At 42.8% G+C, this 24,530-nt stretch overlaps 3 protein-coding genes across 12 annotated transcripts; 2 read left to right on the top strand and 1 right to left on the bottom strand.

Moving 5' to 3' along the window:
* Positions 1-4,098: 4,098 nt before the first annotated feature.
* On the top strand, positions 4,099-9,578 carry LOC103972367 (zinc finger CCCH domain-containing protein 53). Of its 8 annotated transcripts, none has more exons than XR_010481409.1 (12): positions 4,099-4,508; positions 4,639-5,076; positions 5,248-6,362; positions 6,451-6,630; positions 6,758-6,943; positions 7,056-7,153; positions 7,251-7,511; positions 7,608-7,737; positions 7,921-8,130; positions 8,246-8,322; positions 8,419-8,483; positions 8,752-9,061. XR_010481409.1 is itself a non-coding variant. In XM_018820854.2 (12 exons), exons 4-11 carry the CDS (start codon positions 5,308-5,310, stop codon positions 8,277-8,279), a joined length of 2,154 nt encoding a protein of 717 aa, XP_018676399.2. In that variant the 5' UTR covers positions 4,100-4,323; positions 4,401-4,508; positions 4,639-5,076; positions 5,248-5,307; the 3' UTR covers positions 8,280-8,322; positions 8,419-9,061. The 8 variants fall into 8 exon arrangements, 4 of the variants coding, with proteins under 4 accessions (XP_018676399.2, XP_064947268.1, XP_064947267.1 ...); XR_010481407.1 differs by adding an exon at positions 9,321-9,578 and having other exon boundaries at positions 4,100-4,508; positions 8,419-8,932; XR_010481406.1 differs by adding an exon at positions 9,309-9,578 and having other exon boundaries at positions 4,100-4,508; positions 8,419-8,932.
* A 4,055-nt stretch (positions 9,579-13,633) lies between these two features.
* Positions 13,634-17,503, top strand: LOC135597763 (L-ascorbate oxidase homolog). Its single transcript, XM_065091194.1, has 3 exons — positions 13,634-15,717; positions 15,800-16,912; positions 17,000-17,503. Exons 1-3 carry the CDS (start codon positions 15,476-15,478, stop codon positions 17,295-17,297), a joined length of 1,653 nt encoding a protein of 550 aa, XP_064947266.1. The 5' UTR covers positions 13,634-15,475; the 3' UTR covers positions 17,298-17,503.
* A 530-nt stretch (positions 17,504-18,033) lies between these two features.
* Positions 18,034-24,087, bottom strand: LOC135597762 (probable galacturonosyltransferase 7). 3 transcript variants are annotated; one of them, XM_065091190.1, is made up of 10 exons: positions 23,818-24,086; positions 23,546-23,574; positions 23,405-23,458; positions 23,248-23,304; positions 22,076-22,271; positions 21,412-21,467; positions 20,794-21,089; positions 19,973-20,330; positions 19,338-19,880; positions 18,034-18,733 (listed from the first exon to the last, which is right to left on the bottom strand). In XM_065091190.1, the coding sequence occupies exons 1-10, from the start codon at positions 23,960-23,962 to the stop codon at positions 18,452-18,454; spliced, it is 2,016 nt and encodes a 671-aa protein (XP_064947262.1). In that variant the 5' UTR covers positions 23,963-24,086; the 3' UTR covers positions 18,034-18,451. The 3 variants fall into 3 exon arrangements, with proteins under 3 accessions (XP_064947262.1, XP_064947263.1, XP_064947264.1); XM_065091191.1 differs by lacking the exon at positions 23,248-23,304 and having other exon boundaries at positions 23,818-24,087; XM_065091192.1 differs by lacking the exons at positions 23,248-23,304; positions 23,405-23,458.
* Positions 24,088-24,530: the final 443 nt, after the last annotated feature.

Below are 24,530 nucleotides of genomic sequence, written 5' to 3'. Positions count from 1 at the left end.
TTGCATAAAGCACATGAGGCTAATTACTTTCATAAATTTTGCTGAGCATAAAGATTGTTTCTTTCATCAACTCCTGGGAAGGGTTCTCTGACTTGTGTCAAGAACACAGGCAAATATGGTTGGATGCTTTGTGTAACTAAGTCCTGGGTTCCTCCATTGCTGAGCAGGAAAAGTAAACCCTTGATTGTAGCAATGTTAAGACAGGATAAAGAGTTAGCTATGTCAAGACAGGATAAAGAGTTAGGATAAAGAGTCGATCAGCATTACAGTTTGTACGACCAACATTTTCTATTGGTAACCTGCTCATGTTTGCATCAATCTTTTAGCAAGTTCTTTAGGTTGTTTTTTTCCATGGGTGAGGAGTCATTCGATACAAAAATCTGAGATTACTGCTTTGGGGTTCGGTTCTAGTGATACTGCTCACTGATAGCTGGTCTAATGATGCATCAACTATTGCCCCATGGCTTAACGTGACACACTTGAGGGGCCATTTGATACGGAAACTGATGCAACATGTAACTTATACTATTGCGTAGCAGTTTATGTGGGGTTCATAATTATATTATTGTGGGTAGGCTCACAAACCTAGCGACCTTTCTGAGCTGGATCCTGACAAAGGGTACATGAACATGAAATGAACAGCCATTAATCTTAATTATGGTAGCTAAGGTCGATCCAATGGTCCGGGGAAGTTGATGCTCTAGTTGATTGTAAATAATGAAAATTTTGAACTGGATGGTGGTTGTCATTGTCTTTGAGGTTTACAGCCATCAAGCAGTATCTATTTTCCTTTTTTTCTTTTGTATGCAATCTTTCACTTATAGAGTTCAATCATGGAGGTTGGTGGTATCGGTTACATATTGTCATGGGCCAAGACAACAATATGAGTAATGGATTTTCTGACACTGTCAATTTAGTACTAAGGCTTTTCAAGCAGTGTTATTAGTTATTTCATGCAAACAAGAAAAGGTAGGTATCGAAACAATAGGTGAGAGATGAGAAAACAATGGTTGAAAATATCCTAGACAAAGCTGTAGCTTTAAGTAGCAGCAAGCAGCAGGAGGAGCTAAAACATTTCATTCAAGTGATGGAGGAGAATTAGGAGACAAACCAAGACTCAAATGAATGTGGAATGTCAATAGGAAATTATAAATTTTACCGTACTTGGTTTTAAGAAATAATCAGATGAAAGGAGGATGCAAATAGCCCTTTTGAAGTTAGCTGGACTGCCTTTGGGTGTATATTTTATTCCATTGCTCCTCATTGCTTGTCAATTTTGGTGCTAAAGGAACTAATGGAGTGCCTTCCATGCATAGTGAAAACGACTTCTTAACCAATACCTACTTCTTGAATACTTTGGTGGATCGCAACCCATTTCTGCAATGCCTTTGTATCTCTCTTTAATTTGTTACTTCATCCAGAGGGACTGTGTGGTAGTTTCTGTTGTTCTTTCGCTTTCTCTGCTTGTGTGAATACATAGCTGGCCTTAAAACCTCAGGATGGAGAGTGGTTACAGTAAATTAGTACTCCGACTATTAAGTATGTTTTGGTTGTTTGGGGTTTTGAAGAGGGCTATTAGATTGAATTATGATTCCTTCCAAGTAATAATAGTCTTTTCAATCTTGACCTGAAACTTGGCATTCTTGTTTCTACCCAGTTGTTCATTTCATCTATGCATAAATTTATATCACTAATTTCATAGCGTACTTCTACAATAATTGTGTTCAGTTATTTTATTGTCTACAAATTAGAGGAGAGTAAGGCTTCAGATGAAGGTGCTGCACCTTGGAAAAGGGATTACCCCGAAGATATGCTGATACAACAAAAATATGCAGATGATACCATAAACTAAAAAAGCAGACAAAGTGAAGTCATGGATACCTAAAAAGCAAAAAAAACATGATTGTCTAGCACTAATTATCATCGGCTGGCCCTTGTTGTAGAGATTTATTTAAACTATTAGTGGTGGGATGTGAGCTCATTTTGATAGTTATTATTAAGGTTGAGCCTTAGGAAGACAGCACCAGCCCCTTAGATGAATGGCATCATTTGTGCGGTGACTTTGGCTCATATGATATGATGATTTTGTTCTGATCTTTCTTTTTATATAATAGTCCTCCAATTATGAAAAGAAAAAGGCAGGGAGGGAGGAACATGTAGATGGACAATGAACAAGTAAAATATTTTTTTTTGTTGAGACAGTAAGCATCAAGGCAATATGTAATCTATCTAAAAGCCATGGAAATGAAGTTTGTCTGTAGTCGAGCAGTGTTTGCACCCAGCAGAAGATTGCAGCTTTTTTCCACCCACCCTCTCCCTCCGGAAGAAAAGGTACAAGAAAGAAGGGGAAAAAAAAGGCTCCCTGTATTTTTGGCCCTAAAGTTGGGGTGTGACCTAAGAATCCAGCTGATGCCCACAGGGGAGGATGGTTACTTCCTCACCTTTCTTAGTGTATGCCCCTGGCACTTGAAAGGATGTTTCCATGGGAATTCACAGAGACATGAACTCGTCACTCCAACTTCAGAATAATCCTTGCTTGGGTAACTGGAGTGCTAAGTCAAGAGTCACTACTTTCTTTCTCCATCTCTTGGAAGAGAGTGTAGCCTTTTTTGGTCATTATACTAGATATCATTAGAGGACAATGAGAGGGACCATAAAGGTGAGGGATGGGGATCACCTTAAAAGATTTTATTGGTCTCCCTGAAACCAATCTGCCAGAGTGTTCTTGGAACAAGCCTACAAAGTTTTAATTCCTAAACATCTGAAGAGGGGGTAGTGCCACAATTATTTAATTTGGTCATGGTTTTCAAATTAGTCAGGTTGGTGTATGTAATCTTATGTTGCCGAGCTATGTGTTATAGTACTCTGTTAATGTGAAACCTAATATCTAACACAGTGCAACTTCTCGTCATTTACTACTCCTGTGATTGCAGAGGTTATTGCAGCTCAGAGAGTCTGACACTGTCACATGGTGCTGAATCAGTGGAGAGGCTTTGGTGGGGCTGGGAGATGTAGTTCAATCATGTCACCTTGGAGCAGTATGTGGTATATCTCCACCACTTTCTTCGTTAATGATGTTATCATACGATATGAAACTCCCACTAGGAAAAGAATCATGGAGCCACCACTGCATGCATTATCTGAGGACTAGAAAGAGGGAGGAAGCTTTTTGGAGACCTATGAAGCTTCTCATCAAAAGGGCGAAAGAATTAGGAAAGGTAAGGAATGAAAGGGCAGTAATGCTTCGCAGTAAAAAGTGACCGGAGAGCAAGAGGAGAGAGTGAGAAAGGGAAAAGCCAATTATGCAGGCAATTTGATGGTGATCTTGTGGCCGAACTTGTTATCTAGCGATCTTGCTGAGTCCTGACCCTGACGTTGTCTGCGCAAGTGACAAATGAGTGCTGTCATCAGTTGTGAGTCCACCGAGACAGCTCTATCTGTCCCCATAAGTTATGTAATCTCTGTACGTATTATGATCTCACTGTCAACTGATAAGAACTGGAAGCAAGATCACTTCCTATGCCACTGAAGAATCTTTAGAGACAACATTGCTAGTAGTTCATGTTCCGAGGCATGAACCATACTATTATTCTTTTTACCGTTTTGACTCTTCTCAACCTAGCTAAATTGAGCAGGCCTAGTTCGCTGCCTTGAGCAAGACGAACATATTTCAATTGGTCATCAAGCACACAGTGTGATCATGAGTTTGAAAATCCTGGTCTAAAATTTTCAGATTTTGAAGTTTGTTACCTGTGTGATCATCAAGAGTATTGAAGATCCGGTTCTGAGAAAGAAATTTCCACAGAGCTGAAGGAGCTTCTTCTCATGGAAGAACAGATGGAAGAAAAATCTAAGCAACCAACAGGTACAAGTTGGAAGAGCAGGTAGCTAGCGAGCTAGCTGGCTTGATGTGAGTATGGTATAAGTTTGGCTATTCTTGAGTTAGACGATTGGTTTCATATAATTAAAGATATTTCTCATATATCTAGTACTTTGCAGATGCTCAAGATTTTGGAAGGGGGATGTGCTCGAGAAGGACATTAGTCCTTAATAAGAGGAGTCTCCCAGCGAGGCACTTCCTGGAAGAAGACCACAACTACCACAGTAGTAATGGCGACATCTTGGTCTTAAAAAGCGGCTACGTTTCTACTCAGTTTGCGTCTCTATCGGACACATGTAACCACAGGTATGGTAGGTGGCTCCCAGATTCTACTGTGAGCAACAATTAGCAGCAGCAGGAGACGTCTCCAATGCCACCACTAATCATTGCTTTCCGAGGACCGCTGCCACCGGAGATGGATCAGCTCCCTGTTACTACTCCGTGTTCGTTCCTGAAACACTATGCATCTATCTGAGTTATCTATTAGAGATCCAAGTGCAGAATAACCTTGCATTTGCAGGTTGCAGTAGTACCTGCCAGTTGCCACTGTGCCATCTGATAATGATGTCAGACATATAGAAGCTCCAGTACTCTTTTGAGTTCCTATCTTGGCAGAAGAAGGATTTTGGTAGGTCTCGAGTCATTTATTGCTTTTAGATTAGGGTAAAGCCAAGTCATTTCCACCTTTGCAACGTTAAGCTTGCTTGAGCAGATACTTACCATCCATGGTTGTCGTCTACTCAACAAAATTATTGCAGCAGTAAGGTAGAAGCTGTAGCTGGCGAAGACGACTGCACGAGCTTCCTTTTCATCCCATTCTCTGTGATAAGGAAGCTAATGTCAGTGATGCGTGAGCTCCTGTTGCGGAATGTGGTATGAAGTATGATGCTCAACATGGACAGCAAAAGAACGAGGTTAGGAAAGAGAGGAAGGGGGGGGGGGGTGGAGTGGAGGGGTCTGTCTTAACCACTGCCTTGTCTGCTAAATCTCACAAATCTCTTCCGTGTGGCTAAAGCACGGGAGAAGTGAAGAGAAGGAGCATAGGGACCATACGCGAGTCAGAGGCCAAACTCTGCAGGCGAAGTAATAGCAGACGGTGGCGTTGCAGTCGAAGAGCTGTTCTCGTCGTCGGAAATGGAGGCAGTCGGTGGCAGGGAGCTGCAACCTTGAAGAACTACAAGTGAGGGGAAGAAAGCGTAAGTGCCCGAATACTACTACTCAATTGTGATGGAAGGCATGCTTAGGCTCTCCTTTTTCTCTTATCACTTGTTTCTGATGTCCTTTAATGGTAGCCCCGCAGAGCGAACATCAACCTTTAATACTCGCTTCTCTCTCTCTCTCTCACTGGTTGGGCTTCTTTGTTGCAGTCTTGCTATAAGAGGAGAAGCGGAGGAGGAGGGTTAGCACTCCAATCATTTGATTTAAGCATGGACGCCTACGAGGCGACGAGGATAGTGTTCTCCAGGATCCAGAACCTGGACCCGGAGCACGCCCCCAAGATCATGGGGTTGCTCCTGCTGCAGGAGCACGGCGAGAAGGAGATGATTCGCTTGGCCTTCGGCCCCGAGTCACTCCTGCGCTCCCTCGTCTTGAAAGCTTGGAAGGAACTCGGCCTCGTCCCGGACCCGAGCTCCTCTGCCCCCTGCACGCCATTCGGCGGCGGCAGTTCGGCTTCCCCCTTCCTCCTCCGCCAGAACTCCGCCTCCCGCCTTCCCGCAAGGGGGCTCCCGTCGCCGCTCGCTGTCTCCTCCCCGTCCTCATGGCGCTCCGACAGCAGTAGCGGCTGCAACGGTCTGAATGGGTCGTCGGACGAATTCCAGAACTCGGACGAGCTCATGAGCCCCGGTAATCTCAGAGCGTCACCCTTCTATGGCGTCGGTGGCGACGGTGGGGACCTAATTGATGAGTTTCATCGCTCGGACCAGCTTTCCTTCCTCAGCGACGCCGCCGCCGCCGCCGCCGCCTCTGATTACAGCTACCCCCTTTCTTTCGCCTCGAAGCACGTAGGCGACGTGTTTCAACCGGACCTCGAGTGTCGGAGCCCCAGCAGCAACGGCGATTGTACGCTCTTCCCTTACGGGGTGGGCTCGGGAGTCGACGGCTACTACCACCGTCGGAGCTGCTCCGCCGCGGACCTCGGCCTCGGTGATCCCGCTGCCGGGTTCGGATGGAGGCCGTGCCTCTACTTTGCTAGGGGCTACTGCAAGAATGGTACTGCGTGCCGGTTCCTCCATGGGCTCCCAGAGGAAGCTGTGGTCGCGCCCTCCGTGGTCGGCGGCACCAAGATGGATGCGGTGTTGGAGCAGCAGTGCCAGGAGCTGCTATTAAGGTCTAAGAGCCAGAGGATCGATGGCGTTTCACAGCTCATGGCCTCTGCGTTTCCATACTCCCAGACGGGCTCAGTGCCACCATCTCCGTCGTTGTCCTCCAGCAATTCCCTGAGCTTCTTGCTTCAGCAGCAGCAGCAAAATGAGAGCCAAAGGTACCATCTTTCTCGCATTAAATTGTTTGCAACTTGGCGTCTGTTTCAGTGATGCGTCTTTGAATTCGAGGATCTCAAATTGCCGCAGGGCTACAGCTGTGGCGGCGGCAGCAGCACTGATGCTGGGGGGGGATGATACCCACAAGTTTGTCTGCAGATCAAGATTCGAAAGAAACGATTTGATGGCAAATCCTGGTTCGAGGCAGATCTACTTGACCTTCCCAGCTGACAGCATCTTCAGCGAGGAGGATGTCTCTAACTACTTTAGGTTGGTTGATAATTCTCTTGTTCCTACAGATCGCTACATGGCTTTACAGTTCTTCAATGCTTATGATCTCCCTTCCTCTGCCTTCATGTTCTAATCTTTAGTTAGCGATTATTTGTTCGGTTCGTAGCATCTATGGGCCTGTGCACGACGTGAGGATCCCTTACCAGCAGAAGAGGATGTTTGGCTTCGTGACCTTCGTCTACCCGGAGACTGTGAAGCTGATCTTGGCTAAGGGCAACCCGCACTTCGTATGTGATTCCCGAGTTCTTGTCAAGCCCTACAAGGAGAAGGGAAAAGTCCCCGACAAGTACAGGCACTCTTCCCTCCTCATCCTTAATAAGAAGTATCTTTTATTGTGGGTTTTGATCTGTGCCACTGAATTGTAACCATGTTTGATGGTGGCCTTTTGCAACCTCTGACCTCAGGAAACAGCAGCAGCATGCTGAGAGAGGAGGTGATTTCTCTATGTGCATGTCTCCCACAGCCTTGGACGCTACCGAAGCCTATGACCTTCAACAGCTTGGTTAGATCCTCTAACCAGTTTTTCTCCCTTTTTTCTCTTTGTTATCAGTATGTTTTGTTTTTAAGGTTAGTGAAGTATTTTTCTGATGACATAACAGGAGCAAGGAGGTTGTACAACGGCAGCAGTCAGGAACTACTGCTGAGAAGGAAGCTAATGGAGCAGCAGCAACAAGCAGCAGAACTGCAGCGAGCCATTGAGCTGCAAGGGAGTCGATTTATGAATCTCCAGCTCAATCTCAACAAAAGTGGCCTCTCCAACTCCCCCGCTATCGCAGTCACTCAATCACTTAGTGATGTTGATAGGAGCAGTAATACCAGCAGTAGTAGCAGCAGTAGCCATGAAGGATCACCAACAGAGGGTATGTTAACTTATCATGACCACTTTCTTGTTGTTCTTTTGAAGATAGAGTTAATGGCTTGATTTGCTAGTAGTTGACTTTATGCTCTTCATATAGAAAAGAGCCTCGGTGCCGTGTTACCAGAAGAGAAGCCCAACAGTTCCGATGGGTTACTCCAGCAGAAGGCAGATAAGGAGGAATCTGCTGGTGAGCCGAACCCCAAAGAAGACGGTGATTTCCAACCAAGGTAATTGCTTGAACATCAAACAACCTACTATTTGTTCTCTCCCATATAATTCTTTTTACAGTTGCAATATTTTGAAGTGCAACATAAACAAACAATGAGTGAATAATGTGTTCCGTCATGTTTTCTTCTCCTTCCGAAGCAAGATGGGTAAATTTGTTTAATGTGCATATAACTTGGCTGCAGCATTGAGCATAACCTGCCTGATAGCCCATTTGCTTCCCCGACAAAATCCTCATCCATGCTCGACTCTTTCACTGCCAGTGAAGACGTGGCTACTTCATACATTGTGAACAACAGCAGCACCAAGGACTACTTACTTGCCTCCACATTGCTGCCCACCACTTTGTCTCTAGACATGCCTTCCTTCAGCTCATGCTTCTTCCAGATGCCAAGGTAAAAAGGAAAAGGGAAACACTAGCTGCACAATTGTTGTTGAACAAATTCATTGAACTAAGTTTGCAATGGTTCTTCTACATAAAACTTACTACAGATCATTTGTGACCTTTAGCAGGTTCTCTGGTCAAGGAGAAATTGGAATGTAGACCTGAAGAATCCCAGTGGAGTGATCGAGGCCTCCCCTTAAAGGTGAGCCTCGATCTCTGCCCTTTGTTACATGAAAACTTCACTAGTAGCTTATGGCTGTTTCTTCTCATTTTGGAACTTTTGCTTGATTTCTATCAGGTATCTCCTAGTAAAGCAAAAGGATAGTGGAACATAAGAAAAGAGAAGCTGCAGAATGGTTCAAGGTTTATGGTTCCCCCCTTTTTTTTCTAATTTTTTCCTTATAGTTTCTAAGTGTAAGCATTATAGGAAGGTCTTCCAGTGTCACCTCACATTCCCTTATCTACAGAAAATTAGAGAATTATGACAAGGAATAGCTGCCATCTATGAGCAATCAATCAGCCAATACACCAGCCATACATCCCTACCTCTGATATTGCTATTGCCACCAACTAATACTATCTATAGCTACCCATCACAACCCACCAAGATATATAATAATCTACTACACAGAATACAGACGACGACAAAGAACATGACATAAAGCCAGACTGATTACTGTGACGGAATAGGTCAGCAGGAAAAAAAAGAGCAGCAGAGATGATGGACTACTTCCAAGTCAGGGTGTATGGGGAGCAAAAGAGAAGAGTTGGAAGTTGTGCATGCCTGCAAGCGTTCGTGTTCCTCCTTGATGGTAGTCTCTCTCTTGTACACTATCATATGGCTTTTACTTTACCTTTTACTTTTATTTGATGATCCAGTGTAGGTGACATCAATATAGTAGACAAAGGATTTATTAAAAAGATGTTCTAGTTTTGCTGAAGTGTTTTGCATGTATGTAATGAAAAGACTAGAGCCTAGTAGGATGTGAGAAAAAGAATATGTTGGGCTTTCTCATTGAATTTTTATTTGCAGGAAACAGTGTAAATAGTATTATGGAGGACTAGACTATACATGTTAAAACCTTTATGTGAGGTCCATGTGCCAAAACCCACATCTTTGATTCATTGTTTTCTCCAATTGGGTTGTTCTATAAGAAATGTTTGGGTTAATTATGTTCTTATTTGAAGCCTTGGGAGCAGGGAGGGAAAAATGAAGGACCAGGGTGCAGACTCTGTGATGTCACTATTTCGAAACAGGATGAGATAAAGAGTTGGCAGTATGAGTGGATAAGCTCTTAGGCCAACATAGAGGTGACTCCAAAGGCAAGCATTCAACCAGCTATAGCTGTGGATCCTCCACACATGAGATAGAGACCTGTCTCTGTTTTAGATCCATTTTCCATGTGGGCATGAGATTTCATCTCCTACACAATCTATGCATTCTGAATTAGCCTTGCATGATTATTATCTGTGATGAGTTTCCATCAATCTAGGTTTTTGGATCTCATTTTTCTTGGTTCCTCGTAGGGGTCATTGATGCTAGGAATCATGCTTACAATGTTTTGTCCAGATTCACAACATCAATAGACCTGAGATTGGTGTATGCAGCTACCAAACCTCTATACCTTCAAGGAGGAGAACGTTGCCGATTGTTTTGCTTATTAAGTAGATTTTTATTTTGAAATATATAGCTTATGTCCCTTTAGTTCTCTCATATTTATAGAGATTTATGTCGACTTTTAACTCTAATGAATTATATTTTATTGGGTATTGGATTTTTATCTAATTATTCAAATATCTTGATTAGTTGATCTTTATCTAATAATCTTATTGGATTTTATTCACGAGATATAATAATTTATTAGTTTATTATATTATATTAAGATAAGGGTTCTAGCGGATATCTCATATCTGAATCTCAACTCGTTGCAACACCTATCATATGTGTGTGATATTCTAAAACTAATATCGAGTTGGTATAAGTTATATCTATCAGAACTTCTTATAACTCAATGAATTGTTCTCTTATAATATCATTCGACTCATCAACTACAGATGTGAGAACTTTCTCTCTCAATCCGAATGACCTTGGCTAGAGATTTATTTGAGCAAAAACACATAGGATCTTTTATGATATCGAGAGCGGATGATCCTCTATCGATACTCAATTATCCTCATAAGGTTGGCTACCACTCCCGATGATTAGTTATGTTAGATTTGGAACCATTAGGCCTATAAGTCCAGTATCAAAGAACGAAGTATTTTTATATGGCATCTTTGATGTCTCAAGTCTAAGGACCAAACACACAATTGATATCACGAAATTGCTATCTAACAATGAGGTATTATTAACCATCTAATATTCTGTGAGCGGATCAATCAATGAACTCATTCTAGAACGAGCACTTGCACTGTATCCCTAGTGTCCTTATATGAGCAACTATGAGAACATTTGCCTATATCATATAGACGAGTATACAACATACTAATCTATCCAGTTATCTCGATAGCTCTCTCGAGTAACATACGATTAAGATTATTTAGGGTATGTGTTTAAAGGTGAATTAGTCTAATTATTATAATTTTATCACGATTTGATTCTCATTGCATAGATTCATTGATACCATAATATGCACAACATGTAACATAAAGTATGAAAATACTAGTAATAATAATAAGTAAAAAGACTACATAGCATGTCACACGTGATATTGCTCACGTGATTGGCTTACAAGGCACCTATAGCTAACAAGATGTTAGTGTTATAAGCTAAAGAAAGAAAGTTCTATTGCCTTAAAATAGATTACATCAATTTAGTTGAGCCTCTACATCTAAAATGAGGTCCAAACCTACCAAGATACAGGATTGATCATACGAACAAGCCTAATAATGCTACAAACAAAAGACACACGAAGCAAGTCATGATAGACTCGATGACTTGTAATAGGCTAGGCATCAAGATGAGGTAGCGAGTCAATACCATCGTTAAAAGGCACTTCAGGCGCTATCGGGATGTACTAATCCTCGGGGTAATTGGTAAACGAATATACCTTAAGCTACATCCTTATGTATCTATTCCTGAAATAGGCTAAGGCGATATAGTACATGTACTAATATAAGATGACTCTCGATCTCTCGAAGCCCCTCCTAAACCTAGCGACGGCCTTGTAGTCGGTGATTGTCTCCTCCCAATACCTTAGTATCATGCGTTGCTAAGTCTCCAATGCCACCTTCAAGCCTCGAACCTACTTAGTGATGCTCATGACCTACTAATTGGCTACGTCGACTTGCTCCATGTTTTGGTTGTTGCTTTAGACCTTTCTCAACTACTCGGCATAATTGGTAAAGTGTCGTTCAACCTCATATAGTTGCCTTGCTAGCTCAGCCCCTCGAGCCTCTACCTTGGCAATAAGTGTAGGGTCCCCTCTCTCCTTTTTTAGCCCCTTTACTTCTTTATGGAGATTGTCAATCATGAGCGACTATTGGTGAATGACAGAGTTGACGTTCTGTACACAGTTAATGAGGGTTGTGATGTAATCATGATGTTATAAACCAAAGACAAAGGGGTAAGCAATGAGAAAATGAAGAGGCTAACCATGACTTAACTTACAAGCACTTTAATGTGGTAGCACGTGTCAATCAAAACCTCCGAGAGGGAGCGGTAAATCTACTTCACCACTCGTAAGCATAAGGACCCCCAACTATACTATGCATGCATATATCTTCACTCCATGCTTTTTGCCCCTATTATAAACCCTATCATCTTGACTGTAGGGATGTACTTAAAGCCAAGTTCGATAGGTCAACTATCTGTAATGCCATGAAGGGTAATGACATACCTCAATATTAAAACTATAGAAGATTACCTATAGAAGGGCAATGACATACTTCAAAGGTGTACCTATAGAAGATTAAAACTACTTATATGACATTTAAGTCATACCTTATGGGGCTAGGTTGAGACCTGCATTGATCAGCGAGTCCTCATCCATCTTTTAGACAACCTTTGAAGAAGAGAATTTATCTCTCAATCGGAGCACTTGATCAACTTCCTCATTTGACAAGAATGAAAGTGTGTTATTTATGGGGTGTGTCAACTAAACGAGATTGAACCCTCAATCTCGACCTGAATCTATATGAAAGAAGCACTCCTTGTAACCCTTATTGTTAGAAGGGGCACTACTAACTTTGAAATCCTCCCTAGTAATCAAGCAATAGTCGCTTTTCCCCTTACACAGCTTAAAGCAAGTAGTAAAGAGTTTACGGGTAAGGGTAATACCGATGCGTCAGTATTCTCTAATGAACATTACTAAGTCATGAGTTGGGCACCATTCGTGAGAGCGATATCCTCCACCATTGGAGGCAAAATACTATCATGGGGTGGAGGAAAAAAAATGAAGTCTCATCTCGAAAGAATTAGAAGACAAGCAAAAAGGACTTTAACATGGGGTCGAACGGATGGTGATTAGATTGAGGGATTTGCATATCAAACTTGATTGGAATGGAAGGACTTTAAATGATCCAAGAGTTATGCACTCACCATTGAATTTGTATCGTATGTACTTTTTATATACTCTAAGGCCCAAAGAACCATATGGTTTACGAGAATTGACTCCCCTAATGAGGGGGAGGTTGGGACTTCCCTTACCCTTGGGCTATCCAAGGACAAAACATTGACCTCCTCAGTTGACCGGTGGCTGTGAGACCAGGAGGAGCTGGTGCGAGAAAGGAATCTATAGAGGAGGAAGTGCATGATGTTGGAAGACCGAAGTATTGTTGAGCTGATGTGTTACGAAGACGAGAAACCCAAGAATCAACTCACCTTAGAGAAAATCGAGCCTAAGTAGAGGTAGCTCCTAAGGAGGTTTTGGAGGCTCAAATAGAAGAATATGCCTCAATCCATCATACTCAAGGGGGATTTATAAGGAGGTGATCAATCTCTCTCCTCCTATGATAATTACAAGTGTCTCTTCGGGTCGATTCTAAAGGAACATCAATTGACGAAGGGATACCTTGGAAAGCACGCAAGTGACCAATATACGAAGACCACTTTAGAAAGCACACAAGTGATCGATATGCAAAGACCATATTGGAAAATACAAAAGTGACCGATGCACGAAGACCAAAGGAACATACAAATGTGCCTTAAGCACGCGAGTTGAAAAATTATGACCCGTGCTAGAAGAAACTTGTTACGGGAGGAAGCATAAGACAAAATATGCTCGATGTGTGAGAGTTGGGAAAACCTGACTCGTGTTAGAAGAAACCCACCACAACGGAAGTCATAAGACAAAATGTGCCTAAGGTATAGAGGTCGGGAGTTCTGACCTACATCAGAAGAACTTGCTATGGTGGGAGGCACACGACAAAATATACCCGAGGCATGAAGGTCGGGAAGTCTAACCTACATAAGAAAAATCCACTATAATGAGAGGAACAAGATAAAAATGTATCCGAGACATGAGAGTCAAGAAATCCAACCCACACTAGACGAAACCTGAGGCATACGAGTAAAAAAAAACCCGACCCGTGTCAAAAGAAACCCATCATGACGAGAAGCATAAAACAAAATGTGCTTGAGGCATGGAGGTCAAGAAGCTCAACCTCCGGCTTGGCTTAGGCACAAAGGTCAGGGAGCCCAACCTCCACCTCTATCCAAGGTGAGGAAGTTGGAAAGCTTGACCCCACCTCTACCCAAGGCACAAAGGTCAAGAAAGCTGGGAAGCTCGACTCCTGCCTATGCCCTAAGTGTAGGTGTCAGGAGGACCAACCTCGCTTCCACCCAAGGCATTGGGGTTGAGAAGCTCAACCCCCACCTCTACTCGAGACATGGAGGTCAGAAAGCTCGACCCCCACCTTTGCTTGAGGCATAGAGGTTGAGAAGTCCAACCCCCACCTACAATTGAGGCATAGGGGTCAGGAAGTTCGACCCCCGTCTCTACTAGAGGTGTGGAGGTCGGGGTACCCGACCTCTACCTTCGCTCAAGGCATGGAGGTTAGAAACTCCGACCACATCTGACCGAGACATGTCCCTTGATAATACAAGGAGCAAGTCAGTACTGAATCGCCACCAACAATGGTGGAGGGGATTCTTGATGGATGTTCCGGGCAAACTCATTCTGGATGATACGAGGTGTATAATAGACTAAATATGTCAAATAAACTCGTGTCGAACGAACTAAACATGTCATCAGGTCGACTATGGAACGAAGAGGTATGAGCTTGATATGTCAGATGAACCAAACATTTCACTTCGAACCCCTTTGACAAGAGCCCCGAAGCATGCCTTCTGGAGAGAGAGGGTATAAATAATGAGTATGTCATTAACCAATTATCATTCATCATGTAACCACCACATAGTATCCGTAGAAGAAAATAATGTCACCCTCCACCCTTTTGCCCACGTGAGTAGATATCCAAGGTAGGTAGTTACATGTTATCCCCTTCCTTCTTGCCCACGTGGATAAGAGGCCGAGGAGAGATTGTTGAAAGTGGTTAGAAGTTACCTCTTCATAGAATATTCTATCTCTTTACAATCATGTAAAAAAATGATGAGATCTTATCTTTTTTGACTATTCATGTTTGCACTCATACTTATTGGGTTACTAATTTTTTAAGTGTCTAAGAGATCAGGTGAAGAAATCTCTCTCGATAAACCTATGCATATAAATCTAAATGACATAAAACTAAGATAGATGTGAATGATATCTTCCCGCGACACTTAGTTCTACCACCGCTCATCGAGTCCTATCCAAACGGGGGTGAGTAAAAGCTGTAACACGGTAAAAGCTTGCCGCGGAAGGGAAGGCCACAGCAACCCCGAAGAAGAATATCGAGGTGAATCAGCTTTACCGAATGGTTGGTTCGTTGGTGGTATCAGATCCGGAGTTCTCTAACACACAACCCGGATCCGTGCGCTCCTCTCTGTTACGAGACCCTGCACTCGCGTAGCCTCCGCGTGTGGCCCACTCTGGCCCCACAACTTAATCCTCTCTGCTACCCCCGCCCCTCTCGCTCTTTCCTCGGTCCTCCTCATCTGGTGGAATGCAGCCTGCAACTTAATCCTCTCGCTCTTTCCTCGGTCCTCCTCATCTGGCGGAATGCAGCCTGCAACTTAATCCTCTCTGCTACCCCCGCCCCTCTCGCTCTTTCCTCGGTCCTCCTCATCTGGTGGAATGCAGCCTGAGGAGCAGGACGCAGAAGCACGGAGAACCGAGCAATGGAGAGAAAGCCTTTGAAAGGTTCAAAGCCAAATCCATCATAAATTATGACTCCCACCGGAGCCCAAGTCGTAAAGCCACGAGCCGAGCTCTCCTCCCTCCGCGTCGAGCGTAGGGAGGGCAACGGGCGAGAAGATGTCGAGCGTCGTGCTCTTTGCGCTTCTCTCTCTTCTCTGCCTCTCCGCTGTCAAGGCGGAGGACCCGTACCTCTTCTTCACGTGGAACGTCACGTACGGCACCGCCTCGCCTCTCGGCGTCCCTCAGCAGGTCATCCTCATCAACGGCCAGTTCCCCGGCCCCAACATCAACTCCACCACTAACAACAACATCGTCATCAACGTCTTCAACCACCTCGACGAGCCCTTCCTCTTCACCTGGTCTGTTCTCCATCTCCATGCACCTCGAGGCGCAAGTAGCTGATAAGCTTGCTCTCTTCATACATGCTTTATGTGGTGGCAGGAACGGAATCCAGCACAGGAAGAACTCATGGCAAGATGGCATGCCGGGCACTAACTGCCCTATTGCTGCTGGCACAAACTACACCTACCACTTCCAGGTGAAGGACCAGATCGGAAGCTACTTCTACTTCCCCTCCGTCGGCATGCACAGGGCGGCCGGAGGCTTCGGCGGCCTTCGTGTCAACAGCCGCCTTCTCATCCCCGTGCCCTTCGATGACCCTGCTGATGATTACACCGTCCTCATCGGTGACTGGTACACCAAGAGCCACAAGGCCCTCGCCCAGCTCCTCGACGCAGGCCGCACCATCGGCAACCCGGCCGGCGTCATCATCAATGGGAGCCCCGGTAAGGACGCCGCCGGCGAAGATGACGCTCCGCTCTTCACCATGGAGGCCGGGAAGACGTACCGCTACCGCATCTGCAATGTCGGCCTGAAGGTGTCGCTCAACTTCCGGATTCAGTCCCACCTGATGAAGCTCGTGGAGATGGACGGGTCGCACACCGTGCAGAACGACTACAAATCCCTCGACATTCACGTCGGGCAGTGTTTCTCGGTGCTCGTCACGGCCAACCAGGAGCCCAAGGACTACTACATGGTCGCCTCCACCCGCTTCACCAAGTACATGCGGACCGCGACCGGCATCATCCGTTATGCCGGCTCCAGCGTCCCTCCGTCACCCGAGCTGCCGGAGGGGCCAGTCGGCTGGGCATGGTCCTTCAACCAGTGGCGGTCCTTCCGGTGGAATCTCACCGCCAGCGCCGCCCGGCCCAACCCCCAGGGCTCCTACCACTACGGGAGTATCAACATCACCCGAACCATAAACCTCGCCAGCTCCGTCGGGCTCGTCAACGGGAAGCGCCGCTTCGCGCTCAACGGCGCGTCGCATGTGGAGTCCCCCACCCCACTCAAGCTCGCCGAGTACTACGGCGTCGCCGACAAGGTGTTCAAGTACGACACCATCGGCGACGAACCACCGGAAAGCAGTGCCAGCATCACGGTCACGCCTAACGTCCTCAACGCCACCTTCAGGGACTACATCGAGATCATCCTCGAGAACCCTGAGAGGAGCATTCAGTCGTACCATTTGGACGGCTACTCCTTCTTCGCCGTCGGGTAATCTAATATCACTGCACGCCTGAGTTCGGCAGAGGAGTTCCGGTCCATGGTTGACGAGGTCGGTGTTTGACGTTGTGGATGCAGGATGGGGCATGGGAAGTGGACGCCGGCAAGCCGGAGGACGTACAACCTTCTCGACGCAGTGAGCCGGCACACGATACAGGTGTATCCGAGGTCATGGTCGGCGATCATGCTGACGTTCGACAACGCGGGGATGTGGAGCCTGCGGTCGGAGCTGTGGGAGAGGCACTACCTGGGACAGCAGCTCTACATCAGCGTGGTGTCGCCGGCGAGGTCCCTGAGGGATGAGTACAACATCCCGGACAACACGTTGCTCTGCGGTGTGGTTGCCAGCCTCCCGAAGCCGCCACCCTATGTCTAATTGCAGGGACGGGAACAGGCGCCGCCCTCTGTGGAGAGCGAGCGAGAGGATACCTGATGAAGGAGAAAGGCAGGTGAGACTAATAAGTGGCTTTTTCGCAGGGCCTTTTAGTCTTGTGATGTATTCGGCTCTAAATTTGCTGGGTTCTCCTCATCGCAAGTAAAATGTTATGATTTATATATACGAAAGGCCTCAAGATTTACCTCCGTTGCTGTTAATGTTTTCTTCTTCATCATGCCGTGGTTGATGATAGACAACTAATTCCCATCTTTTACGCAATCACAGCCTCAGTACTTGATCTACATTCGGCTTCCTGCTTTACAGTCATGAACATATGGTTACACTGAATGTAGCAGAATAAGATTAGTGTACACGAAAACAACTTATGCAACACAAACAATTCTAAAGAGGAGTATAAAAGTCACAGCTTTCTTTCAATTTGTATATTTATAATCAACAAATAAGGCGTTCCAAGCTTTAATAAACAAATAGTAATTTTGATGGGCAGGTGAGATTAAATAGAAGTGGGATAAACAATTTTACTATGGTAAACAAGATCTTCTGCTGATAGTTTGCATTCAGATAGTCTTCTCAATAAATATGCCACGCATTAAAGTTCTAATCTATATCATGCATACAATTTTCAGGAAGATAACTAAACAATGGCAGACCACCGAAAAGGGAGGGAAAAAAAAATTAAATCTACTCTAAATGCAATCGGCACCAATCAGATTGATGGTACCAGAAAAATAATCACGATATAAATCAGAATATGAATGGCAAAATCAACATTCATAGTCAGAACACAATTACCAGAACCGCGACATTACATTCCGCGGTCTCTGTAATCACATCTCTGGTTATACCAGGATTTTTTTCCGTTGACTTATCACCATGACAGTGTCTAGTCTCAGGACCCTCAGCTGCTTTCTCTAGTAATGGCTTTACAAAGCTCTCTTCCAAACCTCTTAATTTTCTAAGAATGCTTTTTGTCCTCATTTTACCTGATGCGGCTACCCTTAGATTCTGACAACCAACATACAGGAATATATTCTAGTATCAGAGAACAAACGAAAGATTAATTTGTCATCCGCCACCGGTCTACCTGCACTGTTGGGGACATGCCGAAACTTTACGCAAAGATACAGTATCAGCTATGGATTTACATTGCATTCATCCATAAACTTTTCATCCTGTGTAAGATATATCTTCCAGTATTTTTTGTATTCTGGTATACCGAGATCAAGCCAAGGTTTCATTTGGCCATTGTAATGCAATGATGTAGCAGTCTTCATATCCTCTACATTGACACTGTAGTTGTGGCCAAGCCCTAGCAAAGACCACCTTTCACTGAGGGGGTATATAAGATTCTTAAGTGCGAGTAAGCCTGCTGGAAAAGCTGCAGCTCTAAGAGATACTTCATTCTTTGTTCCGAACTGTCATGAGCACATTCAAATGTATGTTAGACTCGCAAAAAAGCTCATTAAGTATATATATAATCCTAGCAAGAACCAAAGGAACTTATTTAAGAATGACATGCACACTAATATATTCGTTTCAGTGTTAACATCAGGCATGTGGTTGGAATCATCCAGTGAAAACTATTTTCTAACAGGTGGGAAATTGCATATAATGGTTAAGCAACATAATGAATTAGAATCAGTTCTTTAAAAATATATATTCAGAGATAAGAATTAGATGCATAACTTAATGAAAATATCCAAAGAGTAAAAACAAAATTAGGAAATGCACTTAAGAATTAATATTTTCAAAAAATCAGGTGATAAAATTTTATGCACAATTGTTCAGTGATTTCTAGGAATACATAATTGTTAATGATTTGCATTGCATGAAAAAGCATTTTTGCCTGCTTCCATAATTTGGCAATGCATAAATCAGATAAACCTTTAAAAATACTCAATAACTTAATTATGAAAAAGTATACTTTTCTTTCATGATTCCATATTCATAAATTTAGGTTTAAAAAAATCATAAAATTCAACACAGTTGACTTAAAATCTCAGAAGTTATATCACTTACACTTTCGAGGAGTTGCAAGTATGTCCTGGTGACATTATGCTCTCTCCACTTCTCCAAGTCAATAATATTTAATCCTGACATCCATGCACAAGAGTCAGCATCATAACTGTTTCTGCCCAAAAGCATTTTCAGCTGACCAAATCTCAGCCTACAGAACTCAATAGCACCATTCACTTTTCCTTGCAAGTGAAGGTTCCACAATGATGATAGATCATGCTGAACAACCACATCGTCATCTAAAACCACCACCCTTTTTAGATTTTTGAATATTTCTGGAAGCAGATAGTGGGAGTGACCAAAAACTGTTATGTACTTGGTGCTCATTTGTGTAGTTGGTTGATCAGTTTTATGAATGTAAGCACGGAATTCCACAGGCAATGATAGCTTTGTGAGGCCATCATTATGAAGGTGTTCCAAATTAAGTTCTTCAAAATTGATGACCACAATAGTTGCCTCTTTATAAGAATTTCTGACAAACCAAAGCTTCATACCGAAGTAATTTTGTGCATCCGTGACAACATGAAAGATCATATTTTGACTGACCTATTAAATCACAAAAAGAAATGCCATCAAGGACCAGCAGATAAAACAACTTCTATAACATTGCCCCTGTTATAAAGATAAAATTTACTCACCTGAGAGTTCACAACTGTTGAATTTATAGTAACTGCAGCTGCAAGTATGTTTTTGGAGAAAATTACAAAATGCATAAGATTTGGGCTGTCAAGTTTATTAGGATGAGAGTTCTTGGAATCTGCAGACAGTGATTTAAAAAACTCTACTGTCAATCTCATTGACAAGCAATGAAGACTTTTGGGCATGGTCTGAACGCCAAGTTGGTAGAGGAATGCACTTTGCTTCAAATGAAAATTGGCTTCATCCTCAGTAAGATCAAGGATCTGCCTAAGTTTCTTGTCAACATTTTTGCAATCTACAGTGCATGCTTTAGTTCTTGCAATAGTCTGCTCCATTTTCTGTATTTTCTTTTCCACACTGAAAACCAAGACAAATTTCTATTCATTTTCTATCATATGGAATCATTAGCAAGATAAAACAGATTGGTGTATATAAGTAACTGATATCAATGGCCATTAGACAAAATATTGTGGTTAGATATACAATCAATGCTTAAAAGACCCAAATGATAGAACAATTAGAGATTACATGAAGACAATGAATGCCATGACACACCAATGACAGTATAGCATGAGATCTAGCACAGTATGCTTTGCTAGACAAACAAGAAGAGGGTCAATGCCTATAACATGAGATATTATTATAAAAGTAATTCAGATGGCAAACCGGAGGATATAGATCTATTCTAGACCTTTGTAGTTCAACATAAAAAAGAATGTTTTCATGCATTTGCAAAGCAGTTAAAGATCTGAAATGGCACATGCAAACTTTAAAAAATGAAAGGCTGTAAACCTAACGTCTGACCAAGCTTAAAGCTTACAATGGTGGAAGATCAGCATCAACAATGGCTTCACTAAGCATGTGCTCATGTTCCTGTATGTTTTGCTTCATATCATGAGATAACTTCTGTTGTCCATTAAGTTTTGCAAGGCTTGGATAATAAGCTCTGGCGACAAAGAGCTGATCTTTGAGTTTCTTCACAGTAGAATCGTCCATTACTTCTTTATGCTCTGTGGACCAAACACAATAGCTTCCAAATGTAAACTGACAATCTTTTCTGATTCCATCACCATTTCCACCTTCAGCATTACTCTTCTTGACATCCCTGCTACCAAGCTGGAGGAGAACGTGCAAATTTTATTGTCAGTTCTACATTGTGAAATAATAAACAAAATAAACAATCAACATACATGGCTTCACTTTAGTGACATGAATCCATAATAGCAACAGTCAGTCATGAAACACTCAAAGTGCCAATTAAGTAATGCAACATGCATAGAATTTAATTGATTGTAGTATGTCTGTGTAAAAAAGATATTAGTATATTACAGAAATAGCTCTCACAATATATATCATAAATCTTGCTCCAATTTCTTAGGAATATGCCATTCGTTCATACAAACATAACGATTTGCTATTACAGAAAGGTAACTCTTACCTTTGCAGTCAAGTCTGGAAGTGATCTTGATGGAACTACTTGTGGTTTAGGAAAAGCTGCAAAAAATAAAACAATATGGAACATCAATAGCATTTGGATCTCTACAAAAAGTTCACAATAAGAACTAAGCAGAGAGTAAACAGCATCGAGAAATTTCCTGATGAACTAGAACACAACTAATCTACATGGACCAGTCAAAATATTAACAAAAATGGTTCCCTAAACCAGTTTATACTAATACATTACTGTTCCTGATAAATGTACATAACCAGAAAACAGAAAATTCCAGATCCAGCAGGTAAATTATTATAATTATTACTCCATAGTCCATACCATATGAAATATATTGGATGTTTGTCATGATTAAGAATCTCTTGCTAGCAAAGAAAGTCTGTTGCTGAGAGACAAATAGAGGGCAAGACATGAGAGCACCACCCTGGTAGGTTGCCATTTTCTTGCAACCACCTTCCCTCAGTTTCAAATATGTATCTTAAGAAAATGGTCACCAACTGCCTAGCCCAGGTACATCCTGATATCCTAAATCTCTTTGTGGTTTTTATGCATCAAAGTCTAAACTTGGTCCTTATGTTCTCCCCTATATCTTTGAATATGGGAACTGGAAACTTGTGAAGGCAAAAAACCTCGAATATTTGATGTTGCATACCTTTCCGGTGAGAAATGATGACTTCTGGTTTATAGTGGGTACTGGTATTCTCTATTTGAGAGCGAGAGTTCAAATTTATTTCTTTTGAGTTGGAACCAGTGCCCTTCCCTGCTACAACCAACTGCCCTGTGGAGTTAGTGTCAGGCCTTTGATTTAGCAGATCACCAGTTTTGGACAGGTCACTCCCATTAGCATCCTGAAAAACACAAAAAAAAGAGCTGATTTTGAGGAAGCTACTGAGACAACTCACAGATTGTAGACTGATAGATATTATGGATAAAACATCTCACTAAGATGTAGATTAGAGAACTGAAATAACCACATAAAGCAGCACAGTGGCCAATAACACAATGAAAAGCCAGACAAGAAGTTTACTGCAGAATATCCTATCAGCCTGACAGATTTCAATCCTAGCAAAATAATGAACCTCAAAATAATGCAAAAAATTACTCTGTAGTAGCATAACAATAACTATGCAATTCAATCCATGAGAATAGCTTAGCTCAATGGCAAATTTAAAAGCACATCAACATAATACAATGACAAGTTGTTGAATTCAGATTCATTGTAAAGCACATCAACAAATACTAAGATATATAATTTGGACTCTAGCTGTGAAGTATGTGGAAACAAGGATATCACAAGTTCACCGAACTGAACAAACTTTTAGGCTCTTCTAGAACCAATTTTGAGAAGATAGAACCAAAACATGAAACCACGTATTCCTGGAAGGATGTCCTATATATATATATATATATATATATGCTTCTAAACTTTGGGTAGAGCAAACTTGGAAATTTGTGCCAGTCAACAATGACATGGTTGGAAATTTGCCACCAGAGAGGAAAAGCTGTTTTTCAATAATGGATTCCTGCAACAAGCATGACAATTCCCATGCACTACATAGTTGGATGGCATTTCAATGTTGATTAAACAAAACAAGAATATGTTGATCTAATAAGTAACGAATTAAGCCCATGCCATACAAAAACAGAACTGCACACGCATGATGCTTTTGTGAACTGAAATTTAAAAAGAACTTTTGAGACAACAATAAGTAGTTGGATGCCGCACCATCCATTCACTAAACTCAAAACTTCAAACTGAAGAAGAAGGCCACTCAAAAAAAAAATTTATGATGGAGGGTGACATTTCAAGAAAGCAAAGGTGACCTTTGAGAAGGTGGGTTCAAATCTTTTGACGAGCCTCTCAATGCTTGATACATCACCCTGATATGAGCCAATGCAAGCCGAAAGGAAGAGCAGCCGTCAAGGAACCATACTAGTACATCTTATATCAAGTAAATCAGTAGTACGGTGAGAAAGTAACCTCAGAAGAACTACCAACACCACCCAAACGACCAAAGTTCCAAGAACTAGTTTCCTGTGCCGACACAACGTTTTGTAGACATGTCAATTAATAGGTGAACTTACACTATTCAAGACTATCACAGTCCGATGAGAAGCTTACCGGAGGTCGGCGATCATCAGTCAAGTAACCTGCGCAAGTAACAAAAACCAACATCAAGATCTCGTCCCAGTAACACTTAAATCCCTAATTCCAACAAATCAGCACTGCAGATCTCTGACTCTCGGACTCCCCAACCAGGATGATCTACAACTACCAAGATCCAAAACCCACGACCCGAATGCAGATCAAACGAGCATCGCTCGCCGCGCCTCAGCCGAGGACAAATCGAAGCGAGAAAGAAAGGCAGCAGCCAATGCCGCCTAGCGACTCACCGGAGGGGAAGCGGTCGTGAAGACCGAGGAGGAAATCCAGGGGTACGAGCAGCGAGAAGAAGACGAGAACGAGCACCACCGCGGCGGGGGCGCGCCACCGACGCTTCGCCGGCGGAGTGGTCGAGATCGCCACGAAACTCTTCATAGCCTAACGTCCTCCTCTCGTCTCCTCATCCGGTCTCAGAGTCTCGCCTCTCACTTCACTCGCTTTGGCTCCGCAAACACAAAAAAGAAGGAAAGCGGAGAGAGCAGCGAGCGGGGGGAGAGTGTAAACCTTCTCGTGTAAATGGTACTACCCGAGTTTTCCGGTGCAGGAATCACGGTCACTCCCTGCTCGTGGACACGCGTCAGCGATCGTGTGACTGAATCATTGAAACCGTGTCTGGCGAAGTCTCTTGATTAAAATAAGCCCTTTACGGGACCCACCTGTCGGACCCGTAAATAAATCTCTTTCATGTGAAAATATTAATTAGATTAATAAAACTACCAACTTTTTTGAAACAAAATTTACTATTTACTATTTGCTTTTCTTTTTTTTTATTTTTTTTGCTATTGATAATAGACTGCTATTAGCTATCCTTAAAAATAATATTAAAATATAATTTTATTATTTATCATCTATAGAGAGAGGGATATGATAAGATTCCTCCAAGAAGAAGAAAGAAAAAATATGTTTATATCTCGAGAAATATTTTATTAAAAAAATTAAAATA

The sequence above is a fragment of the Musa acuminata genome, chromosome BXJ1-11, assembly GCF_036884655.1.
Source record: "Musa acuminata AAA Group cultivar baxijiao chromosome BXJ1-11, Cavendish_Baxijiao_AAA, whole genome shotgun sequence".
In the NCBI taxonomy this organism is placed as follows: Eukaryota; Viridiplantae; Streptophyta; class Magnoliopsida; order Zingiberales; family Musaceae; genus Musa; species Musa acuminata.
This window is presented reverse-complemented; position numbering and strand designations above follow the sequence as displayed.

What these genes read in the sequence shown, in the direction of transcription:
- LOC103972367 (XM_018820854.2), top strand. Translation starts at nt 5,308, where the DNA reads ATGGACGCCTACGAGGCGACGAGGATAGTGTTCTCCAGGATCCAGAAC. An exon ending in GATGTCTCTAACTACTTTAG is followed by an intron (nt 6,631 to 6,757) that starts GTTGGTTGATAA and finishes TTCGGTTCGTAG; the next exon opens with CATCTATGGGCCTGTGCACG. An exon ending in CTATGACCTTCAACAGCTTG is followed by an intron (nt 7,154 to 7,250) that starts GTTAGATCCTCT and finishes ATGACATAACAG; the next exon opens with GAGCAAGGAGGTTGTACAAC.
- LOC135597763 (XM_065091194.1), top strand. Translation starts at nt 15,476, where the DNA reads ATGTCGAGCGTCGTGCTCTTTGCGCTTCTCTCTCTTCTCTGCCTCTCC. An exon ending in GAGCCCTTCCTCTTCACCTG is followed by an intron (nt 15,718 to 15,799) that starts GTCTGTTCTCCA and finishes ATGTGGTGGCAG; the next exon opens with GAACGGAATCCAGCACAGGA. An exon ending in TACTCCTTCTTCGCCGTCGG is followed by an intron (nt 16,913 to 16,999) that starts GTAATCTAATAT and finishes TTGTGGATGCAG; the next exon opens with GATGGGGCATGGGAAGTGGA.
- LOC135597762 (XM_065091190.1), bottom strand. Translation starts at nt 23,962, where the DNA reads ATGAAGAGTTTCGTGGCGATCTCGACCACTCCGCCGGCGAAGCGTCGG. An exon ending in CTGATGATCGCCGACCTCCG is followed by an intron (nt 23,459 to 23,545) that starts GTAAGCTTCTCA and finishes GTGTCGGCACAG; the next exon opens with GAAACTAGTTCTTGGAACTT. An exon ending in CATCATTTCTCACCGGAAAG is followed by an intron (nt 21,468 to 22,075) that starts GTATGCAACATC and finishes TATTTTTTGCAG; the next exon opens with CTTTTCCTAAACCACAAGTA.